This window comes from Pseudorasbora parva, chromosome 12 (assembly GCF_024679245.1).
Source record: "Pseudorasbora parva isolate DD20220531a chromosome 12, ASM2467924v1, whole genome shotgun sequence".
Classification (NCBI taxonomy): domain Eukaryota; kingdom Metazoa; phylum Chordata; class Actinopteri; order Cypriniformes; family Gobionidae; genus Pseudorasbora; species Pseudorasbora parva.
In genome coordinates, this window is record NC_090183.1 from 42,823,465 (window position 1) to 42,849,675 (window position 26,211).

The following is a 26,211-nucleotide window of genomic DNA, read 5'->3' on the forward strand; positions in this document are numbered from 1 at the left end:
GCCGTGGTCCAACCTTCATTCTGTCCACCACACACACAAGAAAAGCCATTTACTGTGACAGATCCAGAGAAACAACAGCGGTCTGCAAAGTGTCTGAATTAAAGAAAGACTTCATGGACAGTGATTCTAAACAAGCACATTTTTTATTGATGACTTGGAGGGTTGATGGCGCAGTCAACTAAAGACCGTGAACCCCCCCCCCCCCCCCCCCCAAAAAAAACCCCCTGAGATTCAGATGAGGAGTTCACTCACAGAGCTCATCATGTGTCCTTTCCCTGCTCATGTTTTTCACATTTTATTAATGGTAAAATGATTAAAAAAATTAACCGGAAGATTTCCATAAATGATACTGTTATTGACATGAGCTCACACACTGTCAGTCAAAGAACTCATCATAAATTCATTAGCAGTTTGTATAATTAAGCAGGTTTAACTAATAGCATATTCATAATTATACCTACCGGCCATCAGTGACTGACAGGCTATTTCATTTGGCCCACTGTTTCATCTGATTTTATTACCGATAACTGTATCTTTTAGGAAAATATAAAGTCAATAACCAGATATCACAGTAAATTTTGCTTTTGCATTAATAAAATATACTAAATAAATACATAAGAAAATGAAAGCATTAAAATAAAATATTAATTAATTTATATTAAAAAATAATGTAATTTATTATGTAATTAAATTAAATTTAAATATAAAAATCACAAAAAAATCAGAATGAATTGTGCTGTTGAATTAATATAAATACCAAAAACGAACAGATGGACAGAAAATTAAAAAGTAAAATGAAAAGTATTAATAAAATAAAATATTGTATGTACTTTTACATACATGTTATACATATATGTATTGGGGGTGTCCCTAACTAAGGATTTACACATTCAAATCAGAATTGTTGAATCTTTCTATAGTCGACTGATAGTCGAATTATCTGTGTGTGTATGTGTGTGTGTGTGTTTGTGTGTTTGTGTGTTTGTGTGTGTGTGTGTGTGTGTGTGTGTGTGTGTGTGTGTGTGTGTGTGTGTGAATGGGCTGGGAGGGGCATGACACTAGTCAGCAGGAGGGTAAAACTATCTACACACTGCACACACTGCACACAGCAACAACTTTTAATAAAGCGATCAAAACTGCCTGCCAACTGACAGACGAACTAACAATGGCTTTCTTATTTAGATTTAAATAAAAGCTAATGTGGTGGATAAACATTCGTAAAACGTTTTCTCATAACATTTTAAAGCCGCGATCGAAATACAAAACATCACACAAATCATTTGTCAATCAACATCAAAAAAGAATTTTGATAAATAGCGCTTGAGTGAGTTTACATGTATGTTCTTAAGCCGATCATGCCTAAAGGATTCACACACCGGACGCGAAGCTCAGCGCTGTGCCACGTCTGTAAGATATTAGCCACCCCCATATTGCCAAAACGGTATGATCCTCATTTCATAACAGCCATGAAGATTCGACTGTGAGATCAGTGGTTGAATCCGGCTCCGCATGTCGATGCATCGAATCTTTGACTATTCGGGGTCACCCCTAATATGTATATTCATAGATCACACAAAATAGATCTTTGTATAACTTTATATAACACATGAGGTTTTAACATTTTAACTAGTAGACCATTTTGGTTGGGTGAATGGATCACGTGTGCAGAAGAAATGTTTCCCTCTTCCAAGGCTGTGCGATGCATCCCATCTGGAACTAGTGAAGCATAGAAGCCTGAACATACAGACCGTATCATCTCTGCTCTATTGTTCCTTCCCGTGCATTAAACACGATCTGGCACCTGTGAAAATACAAACCTTACAATGCCTCATTTTTGTCGAATCTCTCTTTCATGAGTGAAATAAACATGATCTGGCAACCCTTCCAATTAATCAGTCACATTCCATATTCTGGGATTTGGCAAATAATCAGGATATATTTCGAGAAACTGAGTCAGTTATAGACAAACTCTCTGTCTGTCTGAGAGAATGGGATGCTAAAACAGTTTGAGGGCTTCTTAATGATACATTTTGAGACCTCCGGAGAGAATCGCTACAGAAAGGCCTTAAACTTCTGTCTTCTGGAAGTGAGCCAAGCGCTTTCTTCATTTGTTCTGTACCAGATTCCTCATCCACCCTTCAAAAATGTTCTCACTGGAGCCTCTCTCGTCTTGTGATCTTGTTTTTGATACTATTAATACTTCTAGAAGGCATAAGACGACAGTGAACAATAAAACAAACCATCTTTTCTATGTGTGTGGGCATAAAGACAGCATACAACACTGTTAGACCTCTTCCTGCCCCACTTAATAACCATCATCTTCATCTCTAATACCAAGCAATTCATAATCCTCTTCACCATTTACACTTTCTACCATCCATCACTTTATTTTGTCACATTAAGTGCCCTATTTTAATAATCTGAGCTCATGGTCTTAAGCGAGCATGTCTGAATCCACTTTTGCTAGTTTAACTACAGAAAAAACAGTCGCCGTGCCAGGTTTATGATCCAAAATGGTTGTACCTAGTCTCATAATGACTCATGGGTGTGTGTTTAGGTTTAACGTATTATAAACCAATCAGAGTCTTATCTCCCATTCCCTTTAAAGGCCAGTTGAACCCACACAATGTTTGCAGTTTGCGAGCGGAAAGACTCCCCTGCCTATAGACACAGATTACTAACGCACACCCTTTAAGTAACACAAAAATACTGTGCCATTGACTTTAGAGCAGGTTTGTGTTGGTCAATAGCGCAGTCGTTTTCAGTTCCTCAAAATAGCAACACGCCAACAATGCGCCTGAACACCCCTGGTTTACAGACCAGACACCCATGGGTGAACAGATGGTATGAGTGCATTTGCTTTTTAATCAACGGGGCGCTGGACGTGAAAATAAAACTGCGTCAGGCTGAAACTAGCAAAAAACAACACAGGTTGCGTCTGGCACCACATTGCGCCGGATGTATGACGGGGCCCTTACTTTAAGGGGCCTCCTCCGTATGTACATGTGCCATTAACTGCTTACTTTTTTTCTTCTCTCTCTAACATAAGCACAGATGCAGTCTCCCACATCTGTCAGGCCGAGATTAATAATGTGATTGTGCTGACATATACACACAGGTGGCCATCATCAGCTGTTACTAACATGATCAGATCTGCATCATTCACTCCCTGTCCATCATATCTCATCTGTACCCTATCCTTTCTGCCTCAACTCTATTCGTTTTTAGAAGTTAGAAGTGCAAAATGAGCAAAGACCTGTGTTTTCAAAGATATTGTGGTTTTATATATTGTCAGACACTTGCATGTCTCATTACGATACATGGTTTCCACCCTACATACATTCCTAATAATGTGTTGGTCCCCCTTTTGCTGCCAAAGTAGCCCTGACACATCGATGCATGGGCTCCACTAGACCTCTGAAGGTGTGCTGTGGTATCTGGCACCCACATATTAGCAGCAGATCCTATAAGTCCTGTAAGCTGTGAGGTGGGGCCTCCATGGATCAGACTTGTTTGTTCTGCACAGCCCACAGATGCTCTATTGGATTGAATTTGGAGGCTAAGTCAACACCTAAAACTTGTTGTTGTGCTCCTCAAACCATTCCTGAACCATTTTTGCTTTGTGTCAGGAGCATTAGCCACCAGGGAATACCGTTTCCATGAAAGGCTGTACATGGTCTGCAACAATGCTAAGGTAGGTGGTACATGTCAAAGTAACATCCACATGGATGGAGGACTCAAGGTTTCCCAGCAGAACATTGCCCACAGCATCACACTGCCTCAGCCGGCTTGCCATAGTGCATCCTGGTGCCATACGTTCCCCAGGTAAGCCATTCACGTGAGGTAAAAGAAAACGCGATTCATCAGACCAGGCCACCTTCTATTGCTCCGTGGTCCAGTTCTGATGCTTACTGGCCACAATCAACAACCTGATCAACTCTATGTAAAGGAGATGTGTTGAACTGCGTGAGGCAAATGGTGGTGACACCAGATACTGACTGGATTTTGGATCTTTTAGTTCAGCTCATGAACAATGGGGACAAAAACAGAAATGTTGGGTTTATAATTGTGTTATAATATATAGTATTAAAATACATAAACATGTATTTGTATTTTTATTTTAATTTTTTTTTATGTAACGGATATATCCACTTAATATATTCATAGATAGCTGGGTTAATTAGTTTTACCTAAATATTCAATAAAAAAAACAAACAAATAAATAAATAAATATATATATATATATATATATATATATATATATATATATATATATATACACACACACACACACACACACACACTTCTTTTTATATGAATTGAAATGAAATAAACAATTTTAATTATTAAATTAAATGGTTCAAATTGATGAGTCAAAGTCTAGATTCAAAGCGTTTTAAAAACCCCATCTGTCATGTGAGATGATTTTAATTCATTACCTAATTAGCTCTATTTTAGAGGGTTGAAAGGCAAAGTTAAATTATTGAGTACAGTTACATTAAAATCTCATTTGCAGTAAAAAACAGCTCTAAATTCCCAGTAAAACATGCAATAAGGGAAACACCGTATTTGCCCCTAATGTGCTCTCGCTCATATCAGCCAGTCACAAGCCAGTAAGCAAACACTCCATTCAACTCAGTGTAAATGCTTTGAGTTTCTCCTCCTTCACTGCATATTAGGAAAAATGACTTATTTTCAGAGGCAAGGATAGAGATGGCTGATGCAAAAAGCTGCCAACTTCATTTGCAGGAGGCTGAGGAACTTGTGAGGCAAATCAGGTTAGAAGAGAGAGGCGATAACAAAAAGGCGTTATAAAAACGTCTGCCTTGATGAATGACCCTTTAAACACGGAGGCAAGAGTTCTGGTGCTATCAGACTGCCTATGACAGGCATGAGCTGCCAGCAATACATCTATCTCATGTTTACCTCCACACTTCGGGCGGCCCAAAACAGCCAATATAGGCTAGTCTTCTTCCGGTTGTGAAATTAAGCTAGACATATCCCAACTCTTAATAATCAAGTGATCCTGACAAAGAGAGGAGGATAGGGCTGACTGCTTTATCTCCCTTAGGCTTTGTGAGGATCCCGAGGGCTAGATTTCAGACATTCGTAATGTTATTTGTGAATACGTGAAGTGGACAAAAATCTGTCCTACAGATAATGGACCAAAATTTTAATACGCGTTCTGTTCTCTCTGAAAAGTTAATCAGATGTATGACAGACATCCATATGAGTCATTCTTTATAAAAGAGAGTTTCTTTAAATATGCAAGTCTATACCCTTTTAAAGATGCTCTCAATCCAGGTTATTGCATCCCTCCCCTTTTAATTCAATGATATCTCTTGTTGCCAGAGCTATCCATCAAGACTGGGTCTGAATACACAATAATAAGCAAAAAATGATTTATAGTCATGCTCAAATATGCTCCTCTGCTGAATCATGTTTATACACTCCTTTGATAGCCTACCTAAGACTATTCCTACATCAATAAGCAGCACAGAATTCAAAACTGATTCCAGACAAGAATTCTGAATAAGATGCACTTTAAAAAATGCTGGGTTGTGTCAACCCAAATTTGGCTCAAATAAGGACAATATAACTGCTGGGTTACATTTTTAAATAAAAAAAAATAACCCAACGGTTGAAACAACCCAGCATTTTTTTTTTGGGTGTACAAGTCAAAATATTCAGAATATGCCAACACTGCTTTTCAAGCATCGCTAATAATCTAACTAGTATGACCTTCCTACAGTATGGAACCTTTCTCTCTCATCTTAAGGAGCAAACAAAAGAATTTGAAAAAGTTACTTTTCAAGAAACTTAAATGAATGGCCCAAAAATTGCAGAGTTGTCCTATTTTACTCACCCTCACATTCTGTTGGTGACACAAAAAGTACTTCATAGCCTCAGAAGACTTATATATAGCCAAATGTTTAATTTGAAGGTGATGCTTTTTTGATGCTTTGATCCACTCCCCATTCATTTTAATTGCACAAACAAGAACGGTCAGATATCTCAAGATTGTTTCACAAAAGAAAGGGTTTAGAATGACAAGGGTGAGTAAACGATGACAGAATTGTCATTTTTGGATGGTGAACTATCCTTTTAATGAAAACAAATCACAAAGTGAAACTGAAACACAAAGCAGCTGTACTTCAAAGCCACAATTGGTAGGAAATACATTTAGAGGAAAAATAAATGACCTTATCAAAAGACCATTTGATATCTCTCTGTTTTTAGAGGAATCTTTCCTCAAGTTCTAAACAAAATGACAACAATGCACACTTTCCAACCATAAAACAGTTTACCCTATTAAAACAGCTGCACTTTAATAATGGAGAAAATATGCACACAAAAAGCACACATTTTTCTTTTCAAATGACAAGGAAACAATCTAACAGACGCAATTTCTATGTTGGTGACCTTCATGAATAAGCAAAGGAATTCTGCATTTGTATTATTAAAGTGAGCAGATCGTGTGTAGAGATTGCATAGATGAGTTATCCTTTAAACTCGAGGTCAGAGTGCTTTTTTAAAACTAGAGTACGACATGCGATTGACACAAAGGTCTTCGCATATTCCTGCCCATAAAGGTTTAGACATTGAAAGATAATTGGTTTTATTGTCAGTGGTTGATGTTTTGTGAACCACTGTGTGGGCAGATTTTTCCAAGATGAGCTTCGCATCTCACGTGACCTTTTCTGAATAAAATGCCAGCATGTCATCGAGATCGACAGAGCTGCTTCTTTTAATAAGCACAGAAGCGCTTCAATTAGTTATTCAAATGTTTAAGAAATGAATATGAAAAAACACAGAAAACTAGCAAAAAAAAACATTATGGATTAAAAAAAACATGTTTGACATTTTAATAAGATTCATTTCACATCAATATTTTTTGGGCTCACTGTGCATACAGAGGAAAAAACTAATTTCATAGTTACACGGATATTATAATTACCACACGTTATAATTACTTGGTCTAACACATTCACAATTTTAAAAGGGACCTATTATGCAAAATTTACTTTTATATTGTTTTTGAACATAATTATGTGTCTGCAGTGTGTATACACAACCCCCTACTGACAAAAAAATCTATTCAGTCCATTTGGTATTTCCCCATAAATGTGAAACAGTGTTTCAAAATGAGCTGTTCATGAATATACTCCAATGTGATGTCACACTGGAACAGGCCACACCCACAACCGACTCTGCCCTATTAGCTTAACTCAGCACACCGTCTGTCACATTTATCTAGCAAGTAAGATTTTTTTCTTTTTATTAGGCCAAGAGCAGTGAGTGATTTTAAAGGTGCCCTAGAATGATTTAAAACAATGTTACATTTTTCTCTGATATCTCCATAGGGGGTATGTGGCTTATTTAAGGTCAAAAATTGTCCAGATACAGTTTTACAGGTCCATTTACAACCCTAGAAATTGTCCCTTGGATGTAATGCTCTGTTTTTGCCTTATTTGGAAGAGTCATGAATATTAATGCAGACTTCTGCTCTGATTGGCTGTTTCACTGCACAGAAAACACACCGTCATGGAAATGATTTTACAATGAGAGCTTCTTAACTTTGAATCCCAAACTGAACTGGGTAGCGCGTAATATATGTTGTTTACAGTAACGTTACAGTTTGACAGTAGAGTACTGATTTAAAAGTCGATTTATTTAGGCAAACAAAGTAATGTAGAAGCCACTCAAAATAGGCGGGGTCATGTTTACAACTCACCCGCTGCAAAATAATCAAACTTCAGTTCTCAAAAATGTATATTTATTTAACAAATTGACTAGAAGCCTTGTCAAATGACTATCGTTTTAACTGAGATGATGAAGAAGGTGACGTTAACTACAAGGATCAAGTGAGTGATCTGTAGGCAACAGTAGTAGTAAACGTAGTTCGCTTCTGAGTTATGTGTTAATGATGAAATATAGGCTAATTTAGATTTCAATCCATCAAAAGGGATCGACATACGTATCTACTGTTGTATTTTATGACAACACTGGCAGGAAATAATATTAACCTTTGTCATTTGACAAACTGTTATGTGAGCTACTTGGAGTTTCCTTTTGTTACTTTAACATCTTGCGTTGGATCTAGACAACACAGGAAATATCATCATAATGATGTCTTACTAAGAAACTTTCAATTGAATCAGAAATGGGTTTGACAGTCAAGAAGTGGATAAAAATCACTACTTACTGCTTGCAGGAATATGGCTGGAATTGCTCTTTCTTCATTATTGGGGGCAGACATATTAAGGATCCCAGTGATTGTGTCACATTTTCATATGTTGAAAATAGCCTGTTTTTCCGTGGTGTTTTTCACAAAAAAGATTTACATATGAAGGAGGAGGCAGAGGTGTTTGAGACTCACAGTATGTGATGTCCATGTACTGAACTCTTATTATTTCACTATGGCAAGGTTAATTCAATTTTTCATTTTAGGGCACCTTTAAGTTTTTCTTTTGTTGTTTGATTCATATTAACAGTATAGCAGTAGGTACTGTATATTACACTGATGTCACTTTAATACACAGATCTAATATACAAATGCGATTTCTTTCCAAGCTGTTTATATTCACAGATTATATTCACAGACAAAACTGACTGTGTGTTTGTGAACTTTGTGTGTTTTTGCCATAACCTTGAGTGTATTCGACAGTTTAAGCACAATAAGAAGTGAAACAGATCTTAGTTTAATACTTGCATCTGACAGCCAGCTTCGGGTGTGTGTGTGTGTGCTCAGAAAACCATATATCAAAAGTTTACACTAAGTGAGAGATTATAATCAAAACCAAACATACGTTATGTTTTTGGTATCAGGGTATCCGAGGCATAAACTGTAAAGTCGGGGATCTTATTGGCATTTAAAGATGAATGAACAAAAACTATGTTTCAGGGATGAAATTAAGCCTTATTGAAAGTTCCATCCTTGTTGATCACTCAAGCTCAGCACACAGATTTCATTCTTACCTCATACTCCTCTTTAAACCCGTAACCCTGCCCACACTTCATCTGGGTGATGTGTTGGAGCAAATCTGCCACTCTGATGGCTGGTTGGAACTGGCCGGCCTGGTAGGACATCTCCACCGACTCACAGCCTCCATACGGGTACGTCTGGATGGTCATCGAGGGCTGGGACATCTCACTGTGGCTGCCATCTGTGGAGGAACAATTCAAAATCCTTGAGTACTCAAAACCAATGTCCAATTGCCAAATGGAAGGTTGCTGGTTTGATGTCAAAGTTTTGAGAAAGGCAGAGATCCTTGGGTTGGGCTTCTCTTTATTTATGACAAAGCAATGCAAATAAACTTTACCAGCCCTAGTTATTATTTTGTATTATATAAAAAAATTAAAATTATCCTGCAGTGTCCATAGAACAGCGTGTTTAATGCACAGTTTAACAACCTGTCGAATTTACAGCTTTATAATGTAAAAGCCTAAGGCAAAAATGGAAAAACTAGAGGATTGCAGGTTGAACTGCTAGAATTAAAAGTGGATATCGGTTTCAGACCATCTAAAGATCCAATTGGATTCTTCTCATTTTTCCTACTGCTACTAATATTATAAATATTTAAATGACAACCTTAGACTCCACTTGCCAAAATAGATAGATTTAAGCCCAAGTACTATAACTATGTTAACTATAATGACCCTCCTCCAATATACACTGACCAAAAAAATAAAATAAGTCGCTATTTGGATTTTAAAGGCAAATGCTTAAGAGTCTATGATTGGCTCGTTATTGCAGTGATTATTGTGTTTCTAGCATGGTGTATGTTTGCCAACAGTTCTTCTAACCTTAATTGAGTGTGTAGCTTTTAATTTCTTAAAATCTAAGAAGACGCATCATGGCCATATTCCAGGATGACAAAGCCAAGATTCATCAGGCTCGAATTGTGAACGGATGGTTGGGAGAAAGCATGAATAATTTTCACACATGAATTGGCACCTCTTCCAGACCTTATATTCATTAAAAGTCTTTGGGATGATCTGGAAGAGACTTTACAGAGTGCTGGACTCTTGCATTGTCAGTACAAGATCGTGACCAAAAATGTATGCAATAAATGTTGATTAATATAAATATTGTGATGATGTTTCCATTTCCAATTCATGTGTGAAAGTGATGCTCCTTCCCAACCATTCCTTCACAATTTGAGCCTGATGCATCTTGACATTGCCAAACTGGAATATGACCATGATGTGTCTTCCTAGATTTTAAGAAATAAAGAGCTACACACTACCGCAGCAAGCCTATTATACACATTTAAAATGATACAAATGTTTTATTTTTTTCTGTACAGAGGTTATATACATATCTATATGTGTATCTATATTAATTCCATATATAACTTTTAGAAGTATGCTATTTTATAGATTAACACAACGCAAACAGACTTGGACTAAAATACACAAAACTTAGTACTGTTTTATGGGGTGTTTAATTAACCTAGCCAATCACATCACACAGACGCCACATAATCTGTGAAACTGCTCAAAAAATGACAAAGAAAACACAAATATTTGCGGTCTAGGATATCATGTTGCTCTCAAAACAGCACAGTTTTGTTTACTGCGCATTAATACCTCAATCAAGACCAAACCACTGTGAGCTATCTCAGCTTTATTCAACCAGACTTCAGAGGACACAAGATCCTGAGATGCAGACAGTCCGTCCTTGCAAACTCTTTTATTAGAATAAGACTGGGAAGTAGTTTATTGACGTTAATGAGATCATTAACTAGAGGAATGAGGGAAAAAAATGATGGAGAATGTTTTCATATGGCCTCCTTACCAGCTAAACTATCATTCAGATGCACAGAGAGATGGAATATTACTCAACAAATTATTAATGTGGCTATTTGCATCTTAATCGCCTTGAAAATTCATTATACACTTAAACTAATTCTGGGGATAAAAAATGTATAATCCACACCAAACATCTACGCTTTCGACATGGCTATGAGTCATTTTGCATGACGTGGAATATGAGTCATGTTGCATGACGTGTCAGAGTCGTAGCATTTCTAGCACCAGAAGCAAAAAGTTAAAAGTATTAGCGGAGACGATGTATTATATGAAGAAACCGATTATGCTACAATCGTAGCTTCAGGACGGTCTTTTTAAAGGGCACAAAAAGAACCAGCAGAGAGATGCTAAGACTGCTCAATGAAACGGAACAAGTTCACAACCAGCACACAAAATAACAATTTAGATCTGACTGTGATTTAGATAAGTGCACTTTGACGTTTGTTTAGCTTTTAAACCAAGTTGCCTGCATATACTGTACATACTTTTAATGCTGGAGTTTTGGTTTTAGTTGGACTCGGATTGGAAGTCAATGGGATCTCAAACTGTTTGGTTATCAAGATTCTTTTACACTGAACATAGCATTTTAAGCTTAAAAGTACATAATCCAATGGTCTCTTCAAAAACTTCTATTTGATATTTATATTGGACTAGAAAAATTCATAGTGGAAAAATACGTGCTTATGACTTACAGTAGATGGCAACATATAAACAATAAGAGAAAATAAAGAGTGTGCGATAGAGAAGTATACACTAGAGAGACTCTAAGGTCTCTCAATTTACTGCCCCTCCTTCTGCCTTTCTCTTTCCTTCTATCGCTATCAATTTTTTCTTAATTAATTATTCATGTGTTTTCGTCTCAGCAGCATGAAGCGAATCCCAAAGTGGCGGCCCAGTGGGTGTATTATGTTGTTAAAACAACGCGTCTGCCACATCCAACCCAGAGAAATATCGAAAAACTCCTGCTCTAAAAACAAAAGGTCAGCTGCACATTGGAGATGATCTTATGTGTGTAGTTGATGGAAAAACTGTTTTTAGTTTTAAAATGATGAGTTCTGACAGTTATGAGTTGATGCAGTTCATCAATAAATTATGCTAAACCATTAGCAGATTCTACTGAGAGTCCATATGGGATTTGTTTAGTACAAACACCTTAGGTCGGGATGATGGGAACATAAAACACACGTGGAAAAAGAATATAAACAAGATTCTTATATGTCCTTCCTTGAAGGTAAAGTGTGTAATTTCTGTACTAAACAAATGATATTTTCTGAGAAATTATGTTTGAACGTTGTGATGAATGACAAACAGAATTTACCCGTTTCCGACTTATATCTGCTTGGGTAACTACTATCCATGACCATAAGAGTACACAGAAGAACATTTCTTTTTCTGATAATAGTTAGTGAGATGTGATTCCTACAGGTCAAAAAAATGCATTTGGATATTTAAAATGTATCTACTTCTCTACAAGATCCAAGTCTTGTTCTCTCTGTAACACAATATTCTCTCTGCATTGCTCGCAGGTGCAAAAACATAGGTTTGAAATGATAAAAATATATATAAATACTGTTAAAAATGAGTGCAGAAAAGGTGGCAAGAGATTGTGTGGTTTAGAAGCTTGTGAAGTGACGAACATCACCTGTGGTTCCTCTGTTAGGACAGCTCTGTGATCTTGAGGAGAACTGAATTCATCCAATACAAATATTAAATAAGAATCATTGATCTGAGAGATGTCAAGATAATGTGTTTGGTGGTGTCTACTCATGCACATGCTACAGCACAACTCAATACTGCAATGCCTGTATCGGACTATATTATTAAGAGTACTATAGGACATGTTTCGAGTGAAAGAGACAGAGAAAGATGTCTGTCAAATAACAGGTAATTTTCTCATTTCGGTCCTGTTTCGTCCCATAATGGCTTCTTTTATTTGAGCATAAACTCTTTGTGGCCACTGCATTACTAAAATCACATTAAAGCTCAATTATCAGCATGCGCAATTACATTATGATAAACTACCATGGCGTTTGCCATTAACAATAATTACCTGACAAGTCACAATAAAGCACAGGTGACTAAATAATGACATTGCAAATTACTTTCAAATGTCATATCTCAATGTCTTGTGTGGCTGTGCAGAGTATATGGAGGAAAATATGTCTATGTACACAGGGCTGCCAGGTAAAAAGAAATTAAAGTCATTGTTATTCACAAAATATTATAATAAGCATTACCACAGGCAATGAGGCTTTACTACGTCTTTGGCTACAAATACCAAAAATGCACGTCTCATCTGTGTCTATTTCTTTATTTGTAAGCTCTTGTGAGCCATGAAAGAGCAACCTTTAAACAATGTTATTGCGCTGAAAGTCATTACGCTGAGTTAAGCTGGAGTTGTCAGGCGTCTTTCAGCTAACCAGCCGAATCCAGCCCGTCCCTTAGAGGGTTATCCATTTCCAACCTCTAAAACTATTGTTTCTCCATGAAACAGAACCCTTGATTCTCTCTCTCTCTTTCTCTCCATTCCCATTTCTGTTCCTCCATTCTGTTTCCATCGATCCTACAGATATCCACACTCCACTACAACATCTAAATCTTTCACTCTTTATCTTGCTCTAATACACTGCACATGCCCCTTTCTCTACTATTATCCTCTCTTACTAACACAATGTCCTCTCTTCTCAGGCAAAAAAAAAAAAAAAAGACTACTCATCAGATGCATTGATGATCATCATCTCCGCGTGGATTACTGGAGAAATGATTTGAAGAAACAGTCGTCTCCTGTATGCGATCACCAAGGCTTTCACCCCGCAGCATGATCAATAGCCTGTAAATGAACTGGAAGCCTCACATAATAGGCAGGTTTATAAATGATTAGGGACCGCTAGTCTTTCTCGACCTCGTAATCTCAGCGGCAGGGAGCATCTCCAGAACAGAAATATGACCGTCTCCGCTCGGAGCGAGTGATGGTGTCTGTAAAACAGAATGAAAAGGCCTTCTCCCTCGTTTAATGCCCCATTCTTTTATCTGCACTGGTGGCTGTATTTCCTGATATCTTCTCTCCATCTCACTATCTTTACCCTGCACTCCATTTCACCTTTTCGATTCTTTTTCACACAATCGCTTCTTTTACAGTGATTGTTAGACACTCGAATCTGTTTAACTGTTGTTTGGTGGATAATTTCAATTCAAAGTCAACATGAAACGGCATTTGAAACCCATTTCATTGCTGTGACATATTGAAACACGATATACAATGGGGGGAAAGCAGGCCAAGATATGATTTTACCCAACAGAATCGCCTGAAATAGAAAGTCATTTCATAGGCAAAGCAATTATATTTTAATAAAAAACCCTTTATATGGTTCTGTGAAACAACATGCGCTGATGAAATGTGCACAATAAAACTAAGAGTGTGTATTAAGAAAGGACAGTTTTTGTAACGTTATAAATATCAGATTTATAAAGACAATGCACTTATATTACTATGAAGAGTAGAAAGTGCAGAATAAAGCCAACCTTTTAAATAAAAGAAGTCATTGAGTCAAAAATGTTAATCCTAAGCTTGGTGAACAGCTTTGGAATATTTGATGTTTTCCATTTCAAAGAAATAAGAGCTGTAGTTGCATTACTGAAATTTCTGCCTGAGAGGCATTTCAAAGATGGCTGCAGAGTAAAATGACTTGCCTTAAAGTGACTTCTTCGAGAGCCATAAAGACGGTTCCATTATGTGTTGACTCCTGTGCACAGCAATGCACAAGCAATATGCACTAAAACATCATTTATACTTTTCAAAAGTGCAGGGTCAATAAGGATTCCTTTAAAGAAATAACACTCTTATTCAAGACTTTTACTTTGTTAAAAAAACAATTATATTGTAAAATAAATACTGTTAAATTAAAAAAAACATCATTTACATTTACATTTAATCATTTAGCAGACGCTTTTATCCAAAGCGACTTACAAAAAAGGGGAGAGCAATAGAAGCAACGAAACAAACAAGGCCAACAACCTGTAAGAGCTGTAAGAAGTCTCAGTTAATTAGCACAGTACACAAGTTTTTGTTTTTTTGTTTTTTTATAGCCATCTACAACAAAAACTCACGTACGCACAATACAGAACACTGGATTTTGATAGCCATGATAACAGCATTTTCTTAGCGATATGCTATTAACACTATAGTTGAAAATAACGATATATTCTATTTACACAATGTGAAAATAGTTTTTGCTTTGCAATAAGTGTAATTAATAGTTCGATGGCAATTATAAATAGTGGCAGATACCTCAATGTTGATTCAGCGCTGGGAAGATGAATCTGTATTTAAACTGGGTCATCAATGCAGTAGAAATGTGAAATTATTTTTGAATTTGGTGTCTTCTAGACTGAGAAAAGACAGAAAATGTATTTTTGTCCCATGGGGATGAAAGACTACAATTCCCAGAATGCTTCGCTGCCCTGTGAGGCCATTCCCAAAGCCACCAACTTCATTACTGTGACTGAGTTAGAGACACTACAATTAAAAACTGAACGTGTCTTTTCAATATAATGAGTGAGTCACCGCGCGAGTATCACAGCACTGAGCACTAACTGCACGAGTGATGAGAGCTGAGGTAATCGCGACTACATTCGCGGCATACATTCACACAGGAGTTCAGTCTGGCACGCGTTTCAGTTCATGCCTTTGCAAGCTTAACTTTCATAGAAATGAATTTGAGAAGTTAAAAGACTTACATTGCACACCATAGCTCCGTTTAAATGATCCTGTCTGCAAGCTGAGCTCTCCCTGCCAGCTGAGTGTAATCTCCCATCCCCCATGCGCAGATACAAAACATGCGGAAATGGCTCCCTCTGCTGGCTGTAGTCTTTAGCCTCTGGGCAAACATTCCTCCTATGATGCAAAAATCGTCATTTTGCATCATAGGAGGAATTTTTCCAGAAATAAAATGCATAAATCTCTTGTCTCAGGGAGATATGAGGGGGGAAAGCACAATAATTTGAATATTCTCCAGGGTTTCTACTGATACAAAGCCATATGCTAATCGCTGAAGTAACCCTTTAAACGGCATGCAATAATAACAGTGTAAATGATTATATTTGATTAAAATGGTTAAATAGATGCTGCCATGTTGGGACAATTAATCCCTCTTTACACCTACCCCAACCCTAAACAGATTGGACAGTTAATTTACACTTTTCAAATACTTTTATTGGAAATAAATGCCTTTCCGTCTGAACTGACATGTGATGGAAACAGGACTGGAGCGAGTTAGGCAAAAGGCAGATTTGAACTCGGGTCAAACTGGTAAAAAAAAAAAATTGGCACATGCCTTAACCCGATACTGTTGCTACTGTTAACAATCCAGTGTTTTCCGTAATTTTGTCTGCCCCAGCAAGACGTCAATGGGCGGAGTTAGTGTAAATAGCTTCTGCCAACAAAATGGGCTATGTCACTTAAGCCCCTTTCACACTGCACGTCGGACCCGCAATATTCCCGGAACATTGCCGGGTCGCCTTCTGTGTGAAAGCAACCACGTCCCGGCATTGATGACCGAATTCGACCCGGGTCGGGGACCTAGTAATATTGCGGTATTTGACCCGGGACGAGCGCTGTGTGAACAAAAGCCGAAACTAATGCCGCAACGTGTACGTAGTTATCGTGTGACTCCTACCTAAAGCTTGTTTTTTCAATAATACAACCCTGCAGTGCCAGAAGAGCTCGTCGGTGTTTTAAACGCAGAGAGTGTTCGTATACAAAAGAAACTAAAATTAAACAAGCAGAAATGTGCGCAAACTGAACACAAGTCGAGACCACGGAGCTCCTTACTATCCGCGCTGAAGCTGAGATCGCTGGCCATTATACGTCACATCAGGATGTCACGTGTCAACTCGACCCGGGACCGTTACAGGTTGTGTGTGAAAGTGCACATATTACGGTATTTCGCTGGCAGTGAGAATGGACCAAATCTAGCGGCCCGGGAACAAATGCCGGGTCGCATTATCTGTGTATTTGCCGGAATCGCAGTGTGAAAGGGGCTTTAGTTTAAATAGACACTGTGTATGAATATACAGAAACAAAGTCTAAAATCTAAATTTACCAACAACTTCAACACTACTTTGACTTGTATAGTACCTAGTATTTTCTTTATCTTTTGACATCCTAGAGTTCCACTTGTATTATTTTCCTCTGATCTATTCCTTTCTTCCTCCATCCAAATCCTTGCAGTCATCTCTCATCCTCCATCATTCCCAACAGCGCTCCCTCAATCTCAGATCTTTTACTCTTATTTACCCGATCAACCCTTGGGTCAGGTTGGGATGAATCTCTCGAACAGTTGCTTTGAATGTAAACTATGACTGAAGCATATTCCACGTCCAGTTTATATTTATATCTCAGTCCAAATGTACTGCTTCAATTGATAAATGTCAGAATCATCTACCATAGTGTTTGAGGTTTTTTTCCACTTTGCTCTCGCTCTCTTCCTTTAATATACCGCTTGTGTGATCATCTCGCACTAAGCAAACCATCTCCACCTTCATAACCTCTGTAAAAATGTTTGCTCTCAGTGGTTTATTGCCGTTGAGTGCGCATGTGTGTGAGGGAGTCACAGTTTCTCCTGCTGAGTGTATCTTAAAATAAGAGTTTTCAAACTCCTACCAGAAGCTGTCTGGATCAGAGGTGCGTGTTTAGAGACCCCTGCATCTGAGCCTTTTAGAGAGAACCTTTGAAATGAGCTTTTGGACTGACTCTAAGCCCCGAGCCCACCAAGATATCTATCAGAAATCCCTTTTCAAAAGCCGTCTGTAAAGAACGCTTTCAATATCTTCTGAAGAATGAGTAAAGGATGAAGCTTTGCGTGACCAGAAAAAACTTGAAAATGTCAGCAGTGGAGCTGAAATACTGTAGTTTACTGTAGCCACTAAAGTGAGTCCCTGGTATGTTTTCATTCATCACGCGTTAGTCAGCGAAGGCCACATAAAATGGCGGGTTATTGCTATAAATTTGGGACACAGATGAAGTCGCATTAGTGTTTGATTTTACAATTTGCTAAATGTTATAAACTGCCACTTTGTTTGTAGAAAGAAGTTTACTGAAAAAGAAAGAAAAAAAATATTGAGTGAATAAAAGAACAAAATAAAAAGAAAGGATGGATGGATGAATGTCTTTATTATGAGCTATTGCCATTGGCTGTAAAATGGTCAAACAGTCTTTGAAAAGGTATGTGTGTGTGCATGTGTGTTGCCAAACACCAATCTACCAAATCTGAAAATTAGCATTCAAACAGCTAACGATCTGATTCAAATCACTTTACATAAACACAGACTTTGTTTGAACTGACAGAGGGCTTTCATTCCTCTAATCTTGCTCAGCGTGGGACGGACGCATCAGCGCGAGGAGGACGCCGCCGACTCTTCACTTAAACCACATTTAGCTTCCACAAAATTACAAGCTGCAATTAGTTCGGCTGGATGGGAGCGAAAGTCTACGGCGCCTGCGTTTGACTTCAAAGGTCAATGTTATGATCTTTCATCATATAAACCCGTACTTTATGACTCAGAGATGTTTCACAAATACACGCGCACGTTTGGAACGAACCGCTAGTGATAAGCCTCTGAATATTCATATTGTCTAAGATCAGCTCCCTCCGACATTCAGATCAAAAGATACCGGGTTTAACATGATCCACGTATCAGTAGAACTGAGCAGCGTGATTTATAGTAAGTAGAGGAGGAAGAGTGTCTTACCTATAGATGCTGTGGCAGGGACCGGCTCCTTAGAAACTGCAATTAAAAACAGAATAAAACTGAAACCCAAGTTTGCTTTGACACAAATGCCACGCAGCTATTGTTATAGAGTATATTCTTTCTGCCAAGGGGATGCTGATAGAGTGTAGGGCTCAAACCTACCCAGCAAGCAATTTTGCGTTAAAAGATGTCTAATAGCCGTCCAAACAGCCCTGACGTCTAGGCTAAAACCAGGCAAAATTTGGACTGTCAGTGAAAATTTAATACACGCCTAACCATAGCCCAAGAATAGATAAGTCATCTAGAACATGAACATGTCAAAGAAATGAAACCAAACTCCTTGTAACCACTTTTGGCTTTGCTTACATGATGGAATATCATACATCTCACAAGTTATTTTGGCAAAAACGACATTCAAGGTTATTTTGGGTAGAAGTTGGTTACTGATAGCCAGACTATATTGGGTCTATAGTCAACTGAGACGGTGAAATGACAGCTTTCGCTCGCTGGGTACAACATTTTAGTTACCGGTCCATGTATTGAACTACTATGACACATGAACCTATAGTCAACACAGAACGCTACATACCTGAGTAGTAAGAGTTGAGGAGGGTTTTGCTCTGGAGGGCTTTACCCTGGATGGAGAACGAGCATGGAGAGGAGGAGGCTGGGAAAGAGAGAGGAGAGCACTTAGACAATTGTTTTACTTATACAGCATAAAAAAATAAATCACATCCTATCTAGAATAATAGCAGTGCTGCATTGTCTCAGCATCAGTGAAACCAGAACACTAGATTTGTATGTCACATTCTGCAAAAGAGACATATCTCCCGAATAAACTGCATCATACTGTAGTCAGCAAGACCTTTAAATGCCATGACTATTTTGAACATATCCTAGATCAGTATATAGTTTTCTGAATGATGTCAGATTTTTGACACACAGAAGGACTTGTTGAAAGTCACAAAAACACTCCCGAACATCACACACTCCAGTAAACTTCCTTTACTCTTCTCCTCTGGAGCCCAAATGCATTTTATTTTCCATTTTAATCACCTATCACTCCAGATCTCCATTTACACAAATCCCCATGTCTCACATGTGTCGGCGCATACGCATTCACTCGCATAAGGATCTCTACAGAAAGTGCTTTCACAGCAAAAGCTCATGGGCCAGTGTGGTGAGCTCGAGAGCGTCTGAATGAAAGAAGCGCAGAAGGTTAGAGGCAGGTGTCTCTGTGTTCATTTAAATGGTAATACAGCTAAAATGCTGAGTGTGTAGGCTGGGAGAGCTATGATCTCTATCTCACACATCTTACGCCGAATCATCTTTAAAAAGCCCTGATACAAAAAAAAAAAATATATATATATATATATATATATATATATATATATATATATATATATATATATAATGTGTGATTGTAGCTGTAAAGCCAGAGAGAGGAAGGTCTGGATTTAAATGAGAAAAATGTCAGTTAAAATATGAGATATAAAGATCCACGAGAATTTGGTTCCCAGACTGGAAGACTCGCCATTCACAAAGTTCTATTCTTTACTTCAAAAAAGAAAAGAAAATGATTTTCCTCCTGGAATCAATACAAAAGCAGTTGATTCCACCTGGTTATGCACACAGTAAAAAATATTAAATTCATAGAATAATTAATTGAAACAAAAACACAGTAAAGTCAGCTGTGGAGTAATATTTAATTACTTTTGCAATTTCAAGATCATGAGAAAAAGCTAAAATTAAAATCTAATAAAATTAAGCTAAATAAATACAACCATTTTCTTAATCATATTTTGTTTTGTTTCCAGCCGGATCATTTCCATAATGACCAACACAATCTACCAAGAGCAGCGCAAATTAGCCTCTGGTTTAAGACTTTTTTGGCTGGTAAATAATGGCGCAAACATACATTGTACATTGATGAGTGCAAACCTCAGTAAATGACCTTGATTGATCGTTTAAATACTCTCCTCCCATACATTTAGCATCTGAAAGAGAAACTCCTAAAAATGCACATGCAATAAGATCAGCCGCAAAAATAACCCTGCCCACACCTTTTCAGCGCTAATTATTCACTGCATGTCTTTGCTAAATCCTGATAGTAGGTTTTTAACGCCAAAAGAGGGTTTGCTATTCTATGAACGAATAAATTATAATATATTTTTCTGAAAAACAGGACAAAATATTAAGAGAATCATTTTTACTGATAAAACTCAGAAAACAAATCAAAAACAAATGCAATTCCAACACAGAAATGACCAGCTTTAACGTTTTAGATTAAAGGGATAGTGTATAAGGCATTGGACATTTCGGTTTTTTAAAGCTTACAAAAACAGCAATTATGAGCAGCGCTGACTTCTAAATGTTTTTTTTCTCTCCAACACCACAGCTGAGATTCATGTCTATAATAAAGAGCCGGCACTTTTGCAATAATAGTGACTCTCAGACCATTAAATAAACAACAGATAAAATAACAGACTCCAATTACTCCATGCCTGTAATGATCCGAAATAAACATACCAAAGAAACTGCATTTGCACATCAACTGACCAATGACATTCAGAAGAACTGAGAAACACAAAACACGCAGAACACATTGCCAATCAGTGTTGATTTTAAAGAAAATAAATGTGATCATTATGCATAATGACATTCTCTCTCTCTCTCTCTCTCTCTCTCTCTCTCTCTCTCTCTCTCTCTCTCTCTCTCTCTCTCTCTCTCTCTCTCTCTCTCTCTCTCTCTCTCTCTCTCTCTCTCTCTCTCTCTCTCTCTCTCTCTCTCTCTCTCTCTCTCTCTCTCTCTCTCTCTCTCTCTCTCTCTCTCTCTCTCTCTCTCTCTCTCTCTCTGCATCTTGCTCTTAATCTCCATTGCCTCCTCTTCTTCCAGCTCCATTCAAATTATTCTGTACACAAAGGCCACTGTGACATTTTGTGCAGAAAGCGACTCAGAAAGACCCATCCTAATTACAGCCCCTTCTCAGCATGCCAGAGCCCACTTAAAATTGAGAATGAAAGCATGAGAAAGAAAAAAGCCTAGCCCAAATGCCACTTGCTATTCTTCCCTAGCGCCTCTTAAAGCAGCACGTCAATAGCCAAGTCTCTTGATATGTGGAACGCTTCGGTCCATGCTGTTTAGTGACAAAATAGCTCTCAGCAGTTAGTGATGCTTAGATCTGTGTATGGCAGGTGTGGATGCTGGCGTCCCATCATTTGGTTTCCTGATGGACGCTTGGTACAGACAATCAAGGAGAACAGCGAGTTGAGTTAAAATGACAGATTGCTGACCCCTTTTGACACCTTTTAGGGCTTCCGAGCTCATCACCGTGATGGTGGGATGTGCAGCAGCTCTGTGTGATTGCAGTAATGAGTCCTGGGATTGGCGCGCACACACACTGTGGTCGTGGTATTTGGGGAACGTGGCTATTTTAGCACCTTTGGACTTTGACTTTTGAGATTAGTTGAAAAGGGCAAGAAGCTCACTAAGAGAAACAGTGTAAAATGTCTGAACTATTGCTGTATCTTTCAACATACCTTCTGATGGTCATTTGTGTTTATTTTGCACTAAAACTAGTAGTAAAGTGGAAGAGACGATCGGTTCACAGCTCTTGAAGTGAAGTGACAAGCAAAATGACACTTGCCTCCAACAGGGCTTAAGCTTTAAGCCCTGTCTGTGAATCCAGGCCTTAGTGTTTGGTTTTCGTAATAAAATTGACAATTTGTTTAATATCAAAAGTATAATTTCGACTACTGGATGACAGGTGTGCTACAAATAAGGTTTAGTGAAGTTTTCACACAACAGAAACAGCATAGACCTTGTGATTTAAAAATCGATAATGGTTCGTTAAAATGAAGATTGATTAAAATCAAAAAACGTATATGGTCATCTGATTTCGGTCAATGATTTTGGTCTCTGCCAGATTTTTTTAGGTTGCCGGAATTTCGGTGCATCAATAATTGCTTCCCAGCTTTGAATAAGTATGCTGAAAATAACACTTAAGAATTTGTTAAATCATTCATTCATTGGTTTATTACTGTATCCATTCATACACGTGTTCATTTATTTCATTCATCTGCTCATTTAATCGTTTGCTTATATTTTCAGTATTTTATATATGCATTTAGTTTATTTCCATCATTGATTCATTTAAACATTTGTACGTTCATTATTTCCTTCCTTCATGCATTCATTCACTTGTTCATTCAATAATTCAGCTCACCCACTCACTCACTCACTCACCCTCTCTCACCCTCTCTCACCCACTCACCCACTCACTCACTCACTCACCCACTCACCCACTCACCCACTCACCCACTCACCCACTCACTCACCCACTCACCCACTCACTCACTCACTCACTCACTCACTCACTCACTCACTCACTCACTCACTCACTCACTCACTCACTCACTCACTCACTCACCCACTCACCCACTCACTCACTCACTCACTCACTCACTCACTCACCCACTCACCCACCCTCACACTCAGACCTGCAAACTCCTCAGAGTAAAAAAGGTGACAGTGCCGGGGGGGGGGGGGGGGGGGATGTGTATATATATATATACAGTCCCTGTCAAAAGTCTTGTCGCTTGTATACAAATTGACCTAAAGAGCCGCTGAAATATATTTCTAATCAAGATATTTTTACAAGAAATGGCTCATTTTAATCCCACCAGCTTTTGTGATAATGTTTCAGTGAAAAACTAAACTTTCAAAAAGTATTCTAATATTCACAGCTTGGTAAAGCCCATTGAGTCAATTTTTGCAAAGACATAAGTGTTGTCACCTTGTCATATGAGCTTCCCCTGTGACTAATAATGGATCAATTAGGTCTCAAGTGTGTATAAGAAGAACCCCAGTACGCTAGACCTTCACATCAACTGCAACTAGACGCAAACATGCCTAAGATTCACCCTGAGACTAAAGTTTTGATTATCAAGAGGCTGAAGATCAGCTCCACTGCTGATGTGGCAGACACCTTCACACTCACTCACTCGCTCACTCACTCACCCTCACACTCAGACCTGCAAACTCCTCAGAGTAAAAAAGGCGACAGTGCCGGGGGGGGGGGGGGGGGATGTGTATATATATATATACAGTCCCTGTCAAAAGTCTTGTCGCTTGTATACAAATTGACCTAAAGTGCCGCTGAAATATATTTCTAATCAAGATATTTTTACAAGAAATGGCTCATTTTAATCCCACCAGCTTTTGTGATAATGTTTCAGTGCAAAACTAAACTTTCAAAAAGTATTCTAATATTCACAGCTTGGTAAAGCCCATTGAGTCAATTTTTGCAAAGACATAAGTGTTGTCACCTTGTCATATGAGCTTCCCCTGTGACTAATATTGGATCAATTAGGTCTCAAGTGTGTATAAAAAGAACCCCAGTACGCTAGACCTTCACATCAACTGCAACTAGACCTCTGCAAACATGCCTAAGATTCACCCTGAGACTAAAGTTTTGATTATCAAGAGGCTGAAGATCAGCTCCATTTCTGATGTGGCAGACACCTTCACACTCACTCACTCACTCACTCACTCACTCACTCACTCACTCACTCACTCACTCACTCACTCACTCACTCACTCACTCACTCACTCACTCACTCACTCACTCACTCACTCACTCACTCACTCACTCACTCACTCACTCACTCACTCACTCACTCACTCACTCACTCACTCACTCACTCCTCTCTAACTCATGTTGTAATCGGGTGAAAAAAAAGGGTTTCTATGAAAAAAACAGGGCAGCACAATATCTGCTGAACTCACAGAATCCGTTGAGGTCCTGGTTGCTGGTGGAGAACGGATCGTCCTTGTGTAGCGTGCTGACTTTTCCTGTGCTTTTATCCGCCGTGCCTACAGGTCCCATCTCTCTCTGCGTACTGCTGCTGGCTGTCTCCTTTTGTTTTTTAGCTAGTTTCCTTCAAAATCATCCACAACAGAACAGGTTTATACACATGATCGAAAGGAGAAACTTCAGTGTGTCGTTGCAATGCTTTTGGCTAGTGCAAACTGTTTTCCAAGCATGCTTGGAATGACTAGTAATGACTCTTTTTGGACAAATGATTAAAATCAGTTATAAACTTAGTTACTGCTAGACTTTCTGGTTTTAAGTTAGACCTGTATGTTCAAAAGCATGAGTGCACTAAACCAAACCACTGCTGAAAATATGACAATATATACAAGATACAAATGCACAGACAGACACTGAACACAGAGGACAGGACATGAGAATGGCTATTGTCTACTCAAATGGCACTGACTGTAAGATAGACTGTAAGAAAAAAAATCTGCAGTGATATTTGCCAGCAGGAGATCAAAATGAAACCTCAAATCAAGAGAGAGAAAACTCAAAACCTTGCCATGCAGAACAAAGATGATTGGACACTAAGCATAGCGATCAGGAAAAGCTTGTACATGAACATATTCACTCGTAGATGCTGCAAACAAATATATTAGTAAACTTTAAAACAGTTGCAAGATGCTTAAAAGGGTCATTATAGAACTGTTAAAATGGATAGAGCATCAATTAGAGAATATATATATATTTATATTTTTTTATTTATATATATTTCAAGGAGCAGTACAATCTATAATGAAATATTGCATCTATTATCCAGAGTTGATAGGCATATATATTCTAATGCTCCTTGAAAGTATTTTATCCTAATTAAAACTGTGGCACGTTAGAAGTGAGCGAGCTGTTAGTACTATGACCTCTGACACCTTAAGCTGTATTGTTCAAATTCCTGATCTCATCCTACCTCTTAACCTGTAATTCCCTGCATTATTACCCATAAAATTAGGCCAAAGATGTTAAAAAATAAAAAATCTGTTTATAAAGGCAGCAGACTTCATTTCTGCTGGTCTTTGATTTGTTGATTTGTCTGGCGGTTCATAAGCTGGAGATTTCCCACACCTTACTACACAAAACTTCAAGGAAGATATTAGTGTCAGCGATGGATTGGAGTCATCCAATAAAATGACTCCTTGATTCTCCAGGTCCCACAGAACACCATTTGACCTCAATATGTGCTCCCTTCTCTTACGGGGCCGTGCTGATAATAACTCTTTGTTTTGTTATTTTCTCTGCTGGGATTTAAAAAAAAAAAAACTAATAAAGTTTCAGCTTCCACAGAAACCAGGCCAGCCTTTAAAATTGGGGCCATTTTACCTAGGTTGGAAAATAAATTCAGTAACATTGGATTTTAGTGACTGAGGTTTAAAGGAGGACAAAAACTGTTCAGAAGCAGGTCTTAACATCAAGCAGAAATAAGAGAAGGGTCATGGCTTTCCAATTAAGCAGCCAAAAGCATCAATGTGATCGCTACAGAGTGCTGATATTTCACTGAATAAACTGCTGCACACTAACTCTACACCAAACCCTAGTGTGCTTCCTACACAGACATACTTTTTTCAGACAAAAGCATCAACAAACCATCAGCTCATCCCACAATGTATGCTGAAGGTCAGAGGATTTTATAATACAACAGCCATCAAACAATAAAACGCAACGAATACTGTAATAATGGGTCTCGTTTCAAGTGCCACAGAATCTGGACATATTGTAAGTGTCATAAACTATAGATAATCCTTATTTAATTAATGTCAGAGAGGCACTTCATTAAA

At 38.1% G+C, this 26,211-nt stretch overlaps 1 protein-coding gene across 15 annotated transcripts in view; it reads right to left on the reverse strand.

The window, feature by feature from the left end:
- Nucleotides 1-26,211, reverse strand: part of ptprt (protein tyrosine phosphatase receptor type T) — a 318,020-nt gene that overhangs the window by 40,159 nt on the left and 251,650 nt on the right. For all 15 annotated transcript variants that reach the window (XM_067460396.1, XM_067460402.1, XM_067460403.1 and 12 more), the window contains 4 exons: nucleotides 24,352-24,503; nucleotides 19,154-19,231; nucleotides 18,565-18,600; nucleotides 8,980-9,167 (listed from right to left, as the gene is read on the reverse strand). In XM_067460396.1, coding sequence (XP_067316497.1) covers nucleotides 8,980-9,167; nucleotides 18,565-18,600; nucleotides 19,154-19,231; nucleotides 24,352-24,503 — 454 coding nt within the window. The remainder of the gene's footprint in view (nucleotides 1-8,979; nucleotides 9,168-18,564; nucleotides 18,601-19,153; nucleotides 19,232-24,351; nucleotides 24,504-26,211) is intronic.